The 12201-nt window shown below is 42.0% G+C and overlaps 1 protein-coding gene across 17 annotated transcripts in view; it reads right to left on the bottom strand.

The window, feature by feature from the left end:
* The window catches only part of ATP10D (ATPase phospholipid transporting 10D (putative)), a 61992-nt gene that overhangs the window by 6531 nt on the left and 43260 nt on the right, over positions 1 to 12201 (bottom strand). For 16 of the 17 annotated variants that reach the window (XR_014171510.1, XM_081924353.1, XM_081924346.1 and 13 more), the window contains 7 exons: positions 11495 to 11621; positions 9243 to 9427; positions 6814 to 7111; positions 4941 to 5017; positions 3580 to 3705; positions 2316 to 2516; positions 1271 to 1351 (listed from right to left, as the gene is read on the bottom strand). Coding sequence is in view for 16 of the 17 variants with exons in the window: in XM_081924353.1 (XP_081780479.1) it covers positions 1271 to 1351; positions 2316 to 2516; positions 3580 to 3705; positions 4941 to 5017; positions 6814 to 7111; positions 9243 to 9427; positions 11495 to 11621 (1095 nt within the window). In the remaining variant the exon portion in view is untranslated. The remainder of the gene's footprint in view (positions 1 to 1270; positions 1352 to 2315; positions 2517 to 3579; positions 3706 to 4940; positions 5018 to 6813; positions 7112 to 9242; positions 9428 to 11494; positions 11622 to 12201) is intronic. The other variant, XM_081924356.1, reaches the window with a different exon arrangement.

The raw sequence follows: 12201 nt of genomic DNA, 5'->3' as shown, positions 1-12201 counted from the left end.
CTTTCCCCTCTGAGTTCACTCCAAGTTGTACACAGAACCCTTTCTCTCTCAGCTCTTATCAATGCCAGATCCAGATGTCTATCCATGTCTCCATCCATGACTTCATTCTACTCCAGAATCACAACACCATATGGCTGTTTTATTCCTCCAATCACTTGTGTAAAGGACTTTTCCAATGCACCATCTATTCCTTCCAACTCTACCATTTCCTTTTCTGATTCTGCCAGTCCTTTATCCATATTCTTCTCCAAAGTCTCTGTATCGTCTCTGATTCTGCCTTTCATTTCATTCATTCCTGGTTTATTTTCATTCCTCACTGGATTAGACCCCATTGGAACTTTAGTCAATTTTATTTGCTCATCAAACATTTGCTGAAGCATGCCAACAGTCAGTGGAATGCCCAAATATAGGTATACTTGCCAGACTGAATGTTCATGATCTTATTTACAATTCAGTCTCATTACATCTCCTGTCTCCACCTTAAGATCTTCGCAGCCATATCTCTTATTAGAATAGAGAAGTTCCTTTCCCGTGGAGGAAGTATCAAGTGCACATTTACTTTTGATTTCTAAGCTACATTTACATCGAGAAAACAAAAATAAACAACATGAAATAAAAATTATTGACACACACAAGTGTCCCGTTCATTTGCAACTTTCTTTTCTCAAGCCATTAAAACAGGCTTTTGGTTCTGCCTTCAACCCTTTAACAATCGACTTCTCTTCCCTTCTACTTGAAGCCAAAAAGCACCTCATGCATCAAATGTAAATTTCCACTGGCAGATGGATAAATTTCTCTGAGTTATAAATTATAAATTTCCACAAATAATTAAGAAAGAGAGGCTTTTGCAGATCACACGCACATCAGGGCTCTTACGTGGCTTTTGGGCAAGATGTAGACTCCTTGGTTCTTAAGTCACTTAACACCACCAGAGCTCCCAGGAGTTGACAGCTTCTTGGTCTCTTGACACAGAAAACAGCTTTTTCAGCGCATCAGAGGTTGGACCCCTATTCACTCTTTTTCCAGACTGAATTTGACAGTCGAAGCTTACGCCTGGCTATCATCATGGAATTATTTCCGTCGACTGCTGACAACAGACATTCAATCTGCCATGCCCCACCCACCCACCGGAAGTCCTCTGTGCTTGTATTCCAGATCACGAGTACTGTAAGTCTACTGTTTTCTTGAATATGAAGGAAGTTTAAAGATCATGCAAATAAAAAGGCAAATAAAAGATAGAGACAAAGGAGTAAAATATCCTAACACTTACCCAGTAAGGGATAAAAAAGCAAACTAGACTTTGGTAAAAAGCATCTAATAAGTTCATTATGAAGGTTGTAAACAGGTATGGCTGAAAAGGAAAGACAGAAGAAACACTTATTGAGGGTGGGATTCATCTAATGAGCCCCACACAAGCACTTTCGCAATGGGTCTCCCCCCCACCTCTTAAATTGGGTTAAGGGGGTTCAGGAGAACCCCCTTAACCCAATTCAAAATAACCCAAGAAGAGGGTTATTTTGAATTCTACTCATAGTTTGGGAAGATACAGATTCTAGACATTTTGCCTTGTCTGCATGTTTGGACTGAACGCCTTACTGAGCTTCCAAAAGCTCACACATACAGGATCACCATCTAAGATCCAGGTCTCAACCTTCAGTGAGAGAGCCTGAGCGTGTCTGCAATATGCCCAAGTCACAAATGAGAGCTTAAAGGGAGGAGGCGAGTCTAGTTATAAGACTAACACTTGTTGGTATATAAAAATGCAGCTTTTAAATTACCAAAAATAGCATGGTCAGGCAGGAAGTGTTTGAACCTCTTTGAACAAAAATTGGTTGAATAAAAAAATCTGTTGTATTTTCAACGAACCAACCAACCAGAGATACTCATTGTCAGAGCTGCAGGGGTGGCCCCATCTCAGGCTGGTTAGACAGTACAGCGATCTAATCTGGAACCCCTCCTAGAGAGTTTCAGCTTGACTTTGATAGCATGCATGTCCAGCACACAGCGTACAATATCCCCACATTTCTGCTGAGGCCTTCCTCTCCATGCTGGAGAAACACAAATAAGCAACAGCAGTCTACGTGGTAGAAAATGGTAACAGGGCATCCATCAAATGACTGTTTGTGTATAAACTATGTTGCCCTCCTAAGGCCACCTACATTCATTGGCTGTAAAGCCAGTGAAGAATAATGCCTTTCATCTCCACCAGATTATTTAACAGGAGGGAATGTTCACGTTTAACTGGTAAGGAATGCACAACAGAGAACATGTGAGTCACTTCAGCTTTCAAATATTTGTAAGAAGCCAAGAAATACCTCGTTTCTCTGACTAGCCTTGTAAAGTTCTGGCAAGTGCAACAGGACTTCTGCGGAGACATCTTTGTCCAAAACACCATAAATGACAGGTGGTACCGATGTGAAGAGCAGATTGAAGAAAATCAAACTCCAGTAGTCGGTCATGGGTGTTCCTGAAAACCCACAGAAGAACTGGAACCAGAACAGGAGGTTTACATATGCCTGTTAGGAACAGAGGTGGGAATTAAAAGGTGAGAATCTATAAACAAGAGCCAACAGGAATTATATATACTGAGTCAGACCATTGGTCTGTATAGCTCACTTGTGTCTACACTGACTGGCAGAAGCTCTCCAGAGTTTTGGAGTTTTCCACCCTACCTGGATTAATCTGGCACCTTTTCCTTGCTCCACTACTGATGTACAGTTCTGCCCCATTGCGGGAAAGAACTGCAATGTCAAATGGTTCTTATAGTGGGCATTGAATGCCAATGATACGAATCTGTTGCCCTAGAAATGGTAATAAGGGCTCAGGATTGCTAATACTGCATTTTCTCAGCACCAAACACTTAAGATAATTTGGTGAAAATGTTGACTACCAGTATGAGGATAGTAAGACACCACTGTTACAAACTGCCTGGAGAGAGGGCTGGCTGTAGCCTCTTGCCTTGTTAAGCTGAGTGCTAAAAGGGATTCCTGCTTTCCCAGAATTTCAAATAGTTACCAATATTTAGTAATGCTTACTTTATTCCATGGTCAGAGGTTACAGATTATCAGCTCTCCAGTGGTTAGAGCTGCAAGGGGGGAAATTTCTTAAGTGAGTGGCAAAGCAGCTGAGCTTTACAGGAGTTACCATGTGGTTACTGCTTGCCTCTGTCCTAACTCTGTAACATAATGAACTCATTTTGAGTTCTTACTGCTCAGAAGTAAACCTCAAAGTTCATGCTCAGCATCGAAACTGGCAAGGCCTGTCTGCTTCAGACACGCTTCCCCAGGCAGAAACGGCGTAAAATAATCCTTTGATAATTTGCAGGTTTCAATAGTGGAGCCAACTTGTCACAATCTTCTTAGTGCTGACAGACAGCTTTTTGGCATAGACCGTATTTAAATTTATTATAAATGCCTCTGGAGCAGTGACCCTTAACCCAAGGCGGGTGGACAGACTCCATTTCTGCTGCTGTAGATTCAGAGTACAGAATTTACTAGCGTCCTTCGCCTGTTTCTAATCATTAAGAAACTGTCCTTCCACAAGGTCAAACCCATTGAGGCATCCCCAGAAGCTACATACCAAATTCTTGTAAAAAAAGTAAAGGATCATGTTCGCTAATCGCGTGTAACACCAGTGGCCGTGTACGAACAGCAGCTTGCTGAGGTGTCTGAACTGAGAAAGCGCAAAATCACTCGCCAGCACAGCCTGAAAACGAACATGAAGTAAATGAAATACAGCAACCGAGAAAATAGCTACAAAATGAAGTCAGAAGCTTTCATTGACCACGGAGTTACTTGACACTCCTGCATCCCACTGAAGCTGACGGCACAAGTCCCATTGGCCAAAAATAAAAATAAATGTCTCCACAAAGGTTTCCTTGTAGAAGTCATGGTCTTGTGTATACCCTTTCTAACTCATCCTCCACTCATCCTCTCTTTCCCTTGATTCGGACCCCACACTCATTAATCATCATTTATTGAACAGTCTCTTACATGCCAACTAATCCACCCTCTTAACATGAGAACATATTTTAGTTCCTCACGAATCAAGGAAGTTGTTGAACGGAGATCTTTGCACGACCAACTCATAAATTATTACACTGTTCCCATGAGTCAATGACTTCTGTGACAACTAAAGCCGCCGGAATGAATCCTCTTCAAACCTCTTCAGATATCTACCTGAAACTGCTTCAAACATGCTCCACGAAGATGCCCATGGTTGTACAAATTCCTAGGTCCTCTGATTTCCAGGAACTTTCTCCTGGTACAGTGGTACCTCAGGTTACATACGCTTCAGGTTACATACACTTCAGGTTTACAGACTCCGCTAACCCAGAAATAGTGCTTCAGGTTAAGAACTTTGCTTCAGGATAAGAACAGAAATCGGACTTCGGCAGCGCGGCGGCAGCAGGAGGCCCCATTAGCTAAAGTGGTGCTTCAGGTTAAGAACAGTTTCAGGTTAAGAACGGACCTCCGGAACGAATTAAGTACTTAACTTGAGGTACCTCTGTATATAATCTGATTTCTCAGGAACATATGTCCATATTAGAACCTAATACAGTGTAAATATGGCTCCCAAGGCCCTTACAATAGAATAATAGAATTGTAGAGTTTGAAGGAACCAGGAGGGTGATCCAACCCCCTGCAATGCAGGAATTCTGTCCACAGCCATCCCTGAGTGGGCATGAACCATCAAGCTTCTGGTTAACAGCCAAGACACACTGTCCCATTGCGCCACAGGTTCCCTACAACACCATAGTACTTGTATTTCCAATAGATCAGCTCTTTTGACAAAGACCTCTTGCAAATTCTAGGGTTTGGGGTATTCAGCTTTTGATTCCACTAACAATATATTCTGCTACCGATAAATGTCCTGGCTCTCACAGTCATCAATCTATACGCAACACTGCTTCCATTTACAGTTCTCTCAATCCATCCTACCTGCATGCCTTCTTGGCCAGCAATTCCAATTCCAACATCAGCAACTTGGATCATACTAACGTCGTTGGCACCATCACCTTCCAGGAGAAGGAAAAGAACAATGTTGCAGTGAAACTGGTTTGGGCTGGGGCACTGCACACAGACTTGACGAAAGAGAAAAATAAATTGAAATTTCATGGCCTCACAAGATGCGATGTTAAATACAAGTGCAAATGTCATCAGCTGGGAGGGCTGGTAATTATCACTGCAGACATCAAAAGAGGAAATGAAGCTTTTCCTTCCCTACTGCTGCACGTCAAATGCAAATTTATGTCTAGTTTGTTCACCAGTTTTAGAATTATAATGCTTACACTATTAAAAGGACTCTATAAAGTGCAACATGAAGATAGGGGGGTTCATGTTGGCATATTTAATGTAATAATGTAATGTAATAATGAGAATTTTACGAGAGCAGATTTATAAAATACACAATTTTTATTGATAGTTTATGTGGCTATTTAGAGGGCACTTGTAAGTTTGCATTATACCTGTATCTGTATATGTTGGGCATTGTAATAAATGTTTTTATCATGAAATTGGTGTATCTGATGTAAATAAACCTTATAAACGAATTACTGTTTTTTGAAAAGTGCAATAAAACTATATTGCCAACACAGCTCATGATCTACCTCAGAGGCTTGTTGGTTGGATTACTACCCTGCACAGATGGGGAATGACGACAGCATCACATATTGATGGCCTTCTGTGTGATGGCATCTAATTTGTGAATGCGCTCCCCGGGCAAAGGAAAACAGGCACCAACGCTATTCGTGTTTTGGTGCCAGGTAAAGCTGTTTCCATGAGCACTTTTGAGATAAGTGCCTGCTGGATCAGACCAGCATCCCATCTAATCTATCTTAATCTATCAGAACGCATCCATCAGGAACGACAGCCTTATCTTCCATGAATTTGTCCAATCCTCTTTTATAAACCCATCCATACTGGAAGCCATCGCTGCCTCTTGTGGGAGTTAGCTGTGGAATTATCAGTGTGTTGTGTGACGAAGTACTTTTCTTTTGTCTGTCCTGGATCTTCCAACATTCAGCATCACTGTATGTCTACAAATTCTAGTGTTATGGGACGAATGTTCTGCTGCTACAATTAGGTCCCGTGGATGCTTTTATAACAGGAAGGCGGGCCAAAAATATTTTGAACAAGCAAGTGAACTTTATATGGAGGTGAGAGTCATGCTTCTCCTTTTCACCTATCTCCCAAATATGTAGAACATGGGCTGCAGGAGAAAGGTATGTGGTTGCCAGAAATGCATGCTAACCCCCCGCTCCCCGGTTGCAAATAATCCCAAGAGTTTGGACAGAGGAAGTGTGACTAACTCACAATTACCACTGTGGCGTTTTCACATAACATATAAAGTCACCTTGAAATTGTTATCTGAATGAGAGTGTTGAAAATATTCTGACGTACGTAGAGCAAGCTTCCCTGCTTACTGCAATCGGAAGGAGGCAACTAGAGTGAAAATGCCTGGCTGATGCAGTTGTTACATCAGACTGTCTGTCTGTCTGTATCTATGGAGCAGCAGGGCTTTTCAACTAGCAGATCCCAGTTGGGATTCTACAGCTACATTCTACCATTTGCCTGCTGGTCTGTGTCAATAGTTATTCCAAGGAAAATCTAAGGAACGTACCTTTAATGCAGATGTGGGGATCCCGTGGTCCTCCAGCTGTTGCTGGATTACAACTCATATCAACCCCAGCCAGCATAGCCAGTGGTCAGGGATGATGGAGATCAGATATCCCCCATCCCTGCTTTACAGTGAAATCAAAGGTGATGCTGTATAGCATATATGCTGCTCCCTTGCAAGAGAGAGATGACTCACCTACAGCCAATGTCATCACCTTCAGTTCCTTTCGGATCTTTTCCACCACTCGGCTCTTCTGCAGAGGGGTGGCTCGGCAGCAGATGACAGCCCGTACACGTGTTGTGAGCTGCAGGAACTTGCTCGCCACACTGTCGTGCAAGGCAAATTCTAATGTTGCTCCATCTATAACTAGGGCAGCAGTGAAATGTGGAATTTGAGCAACCGATGAGGTTGGGATTCTCAAATGATTTGCCTCATAGTTTTCTTTCCACTTGATGTCTTCCAAAATCTTGTCCATCTTCAACGAACAGGATTCCTGGTTGGGAAAAGGGCATTGGTAGGTTTTATCTAGGATCAGATTCTTTTAAGTACGTATTAAAGCTTTGCTTTACAAATCACATCTCAATGACTGTTAACAGCTTGTCAGCTATAGATGTATCTTGAGTGCATTCATTAATGAAAATGATCCACCATTTTTAATTCTGCAAAAGACCTGCAAGGCCATGATAGGGAAAGCCTTCTTCACAAAGATTCTGGGCCAATTTGGATATTACCATAAACTGGTTTATGATGGAAGGGGGAATAAGCCAAAGGAATGACTCTCCAGCACAGCCATGAGATCAGAAGCTTTCACTTCCATTTTTGATTAACTGCAATATGTCCAAACCCTATACTATAGTCTACCTTAACTATGGTTTGTGGAAAGGAGCCAACTTCAGAACCCATACCTTGAACTTGGCTTGTTTCAAACATATTTTAAGACACTGTTTGTCAGGTTCAGATGAAGCAACAATATGGTTAATCAAAATGGAAACAAAGGTTTCTGTTTGTTTCATGTCTGCAGCAGGAATGCATTTAAAATTCTGAGGCTCACTGTGGCTTGCTCCTGTTTCAATAAACCATGGCTTAGACAAAGCAGCTCACTGTCACGTGAGCAAGGGTTCGTTAAATGCTTAAGAAATGAGCCACACACAGAGTTTACATTTAGCTAGGGGCAGGAATCCAATGGCTGAAAGAAACACTGGAAAGAGATATATCTTGCAATGTGTTTTTTAAAAATCTGATTAATGGAAGGGGCTATATTATTAAATCGTGATCCATATGCATGTGAGTAGTTAAGTTTTTTTATTTAAAGAAATAAAATAAACTCATCTTACATAATTCAGCTAAAATAAATGGGATCTGCAGAAGTGCAAGGGAAATTTCTGAGAGTTTATAGACACACGGTTCACTAAAATGAATGGGAGCTGTACATGAAGTTGTATGCTGCTTTCTCAATAATACATAGTGGGTTTGAACTGAAAGGACCTTTCCTCCCCAAAAATCATAATTAAATATAACTATCCGCCATGGATGCTTTAGTTGAGATTCTTGCATGGCAGGGGGTTGGACTAGATCATTATTGACGTTCTTTCCAACTCTACAATTCTATGGTTCTATGAATGTGCAATTAAAAGAAACATAACACTGTCTAGACAACATTTTTACTGTGATTAGTTCATCAGTCTTCAAGTGAGTCATCTGTGAAGACAAAGGCCTGAATTTCTAACAAACAAAATATCCATTCCTGCCATCATACAATATTCTTTTCAACCTGTTGGCTTTTTTTTAACGGCAAAGCATTCTCTGTCCCAATTTGTAAGCAATATTTAACAAGTTATGGCTAGGATTAGTACTGGATAATGTGAATAAAGATATTTCCATCACATAAAAGGGAACTGGCTTCCCATTTAAAAACACTGACTATTTTTAAGAGAGAACACAAAAACACCAAGATTTTTTCTGCATTAGGAAATGTAAGTAGATTAACTTTCTGGAATGCTGCATGTAATACCATTTTAATGAGATAATTCTTAGCACATTAATGGTAATCAAACACGGCTGCAGGGAGATACGACAAAGAGCAACTTGCAAAAACTGAACTTGTTCCAATTTCCAAGACAAAGCTCCTAGTCTGACATCCGTAGAGCTAGTGTAGTTTAGCATTTAGCCCTTGGAAGCATTTTAACAACGTTTTGCAGTGTGTCAACTTTCTGCGCAAGGCGGAAGGACAAATGAATTGGTGGGCTGCATTTAAATAATTAACTGCCACTTACGCTTCTGTTCAGGAGTACAATTGCAGCTTAGACACTCACATTTAACATAAAATCCTGAATTTATAAAGGTCATCCTACAAAAAAACTGGAGTTTTTAGACACGAAGGGAACCTGACACACTGCCAACACCCCAGCTGCACAGACTAGTGTGAAGCCATTGGCCAAAAAGGAAAGGAGGAGCAGCAGTAGTAGCGGGGCGAGATGGGAAAGACAACTGCAAGATGAATTAACCCAAAGCAAAAACCGGAAGAGGTCTGGTGGGTAAGTTTGCTGCTGTTGTCTTCTCTGGCCCTGCGGTCATACAGCAATGCAAACAGTTCCAGCTACAGAAAAAACAAATGCCACACGCACCAGGCGATCAGACTGCAGGATGAAGATGAAATCACTTGGCGCCAGTAATCTACAGGAATGTGCTATGTTGATGGCTGTCTCGCTTTTATCGCCAGTCAGCATCCAGATCTTAATTCCTGCTTTTCGGAGCGCCTCTATGGTTTCTGGAACACCTTCCTGCAATCGGTCTTCAATCCCGGTGGCACCTGCAAAGCAGTGGGATTAGGTCAAACTGCACTGTTCTGCACCGGCTGCCAATTGGTTTCCAGGCCCAATTCGAAGTGTAGGTGCTGATCTATAAAGCCTTACAAGGTTCAGGACCTCAATATCTTAAGGACTGCAACTCCCCTTAGAACCTGACCTGGGCCCTGTACTTGTCATCTGAGGCCCTTCTCTGTGCCCCCTCCCCCGAGAGGTTTGGAGGATGGCAAAACAATGATGGGCCTTTTCTGTGGTGGCCCCCCATCTGTGGAATGCTCTCTCCCCAGAGAGGCTCACCTGGTGCCGTAATTACACATATTTAGGCAAAAACATTGCTCTTTACCCAGGCCCTTGGCCATTCAATAATGTATGGCCTGCTAAATGTGTGGGAGGGGACTGTTATGATTATTTTATTATTATGTTGATGTTTTATTGTGTTTTTAATATTTTGTTAGAAGCCGTGCAGAGTTGCTGGTGAAACTCAACCAGATGGGCTGGGTATAAATAATATCTTCTTCTCCTTCTTCTTCCTCTTCTCCTTCTTCTGTCTACCATTAGGCTCTGTATTATGTTTTTATTATTATGCTACATAAATTATGTTCTTAATTTTGTACCCCGCCCTGGGATTTTTAGATAACGGACAGGATATAAATCAAATCAATAACAATAGAAGAATTTTTTTTTAAATGCAATTAAATGTAAATACTACTCAGCAGTTGGGAGCGGCTATATATAGAGCTGAGAAATGCCAAGTTTCTCCTAAGCAAAAATATGCTGAGATTTAAGGTTCATAATTTTTTTCCAAGTGGGATTGCAAAAAATTACCATTCCAATTACCAAAGGTTTCTAGGCAAAGTGGCTATAATTCCCAACTCCTAACATGAGGTAAATGATGAGGAATGAGCTTATGTGCCGATTCACAACCTAACAGATGTTACATGGGAGAGAATTTCCTGAAATGTTTGAGAAATCAGGTGAAATAATATGGAACCAGGATGAGTTTGTGATGCCTTGGTCTGAACCGTAAAGGATATGGAGTAGTTTCTCTAACGGAATAAAAGCCTATGAAATAATGTATCCTAACAGCAACCTCAGTTTCTCTGAGTGCTGGTCCTTATGTGGGCAACGTGGCCCACCTTATGTGGGCAAGGTGGAAGTAACAAAAACAATCTTTAGTGGGGGGAAACCCCTCAGGATGGAATTCCTCCACCTCTACTGAGTCAGCCGGATGAGTACTGAGTACCCTCAGATACCGGCTGAGGGTAAAAATTGGGTTGTAGGAGGGGAAATGGAATGCAACGTCTGGAATCCTGATCAGAAGCACTCCTTGCAGAGGCCTTCCCCTTTCAGCCCAGGGAGGGGGAATTTTGTGGTATCTGATAGCCCCTGGGATGCCCTCCCAGGCAGGGCCAGCCCAGCCATTAGACAGCGTGAAGCCACAGCCTCAGGTGGCAGAAACCCACAAGGTGGCACCCACACACCCTGCTGCCTCTGCCATCAGCGCTGATTTCTGGAGAAGTTTTGCTGGCAATCAGTGGCGGCACAGTGAATGCTCCCAGGAGCCACCAGATTGCACCTAAGTCGTCTACTCTTCATTCTCAATTTATGCTCCTCCTTCCAAACCCCATTAAGCAGCAAAAGAAATGTTTAGATTAGTTTTGCAACTTCAGGGAATTTAAGTGAGACGGGGATACAGTCCAACACAAATGTTAAGCATGTTCAAGCCCACTGCATTTGATGGAGCTGCATTCATTGATAAGGTTTGAGCCTATACAGTGGCTCCTACAGTGGTACCTCGGGTTAAGTACTTAATTCGTTCCGGAGGTCCGTTCTCAACCTGAAATTGTTCTGAACCTGAAGCACCAATTTAGTTAATGGGGCCTCCTGCTGCCGTCGCGCCACCGGAGCACGATTTCTGTTCTCATCCTGAAGCAAAGTTCTTAACCTGAAGCACTATTTCTGGGTTAGCGGAGTCTGTAACCTGAAGTGTATGTAACCTGAAGCATATGTAACCAGAGGTACCACTGTATATTTAGGAGTTTAGCAAAACAGCCATCTTCTTCCCAACTCACCAAGCAGTGTTAATTTGTTCTCAAGCTTCTGCATCGACTCAAGGAGCAGATCGTCCCGGCACTCTATGTTGTGTTCCGCGGCATAATATCCTTTTAACCATTCGTTGTATTCCTCATCAGTCAACACCTGCAGAATCAGCAAAGAGCCAACATCACCGTACTGATCAACGTCATGTAAATAAAGCCATTTTAAAATAATAAAGAATTCACAGCATTCATATCTCTAAAGCAAATTATATATCCAGATATATTTTTTAAAAGTCCCTTTGACCATTTGCAAGCGGTCTTTGGCCAACACAATGTGTGACAGAAGGAGAGGTGTGAAAATTATACCAATAGGTGTGTGTGTGGGGGGGAGATAAGGGCTAGAGCAAGAAGACAGCATCATTTGGCGCAAGGTGGGAGGCGAAAACTTGCCATCCACTTGCAGAAGTATGATGCACCAAATAATAATAATAAATAATAATAATAAAATTTTATTTATATCCCACCCTCCCCAGCCAAAGCTGGGCTCAGAGTGGCTAACAACAGTAAAAGTAACACAGTTTACATAAAATCACAATCAATTAATTGAAATACATTCTAAAATCAATTCAGAATCAAATTAATGGCAACCATTGGGCTAGAATTCTATGAGGAGTACCAAAGTAGGGGGTCAGACTGTGCGTTGGCCAAAGGCCTGGTGGAACAGCTCTGTCTTGCAGGCC

Source organism: Podarcis melisellensis (assembly GCF_964234715.1).
Source record: "Podarcis melisellensis genome assembly, chromosome: 9".
Taxonomy (NCBI): Eukaryota; Metazoa; Chordata; class Lepidosauria; order Squamata; family Lacertidae; genus Podarcis; species Podarcis melisellensis.
The sequence above is the reverse complement of the archived record's forward strand: the minus strand, read 5'-3'. Positions and strand labels throughout refer to the sequence as shown.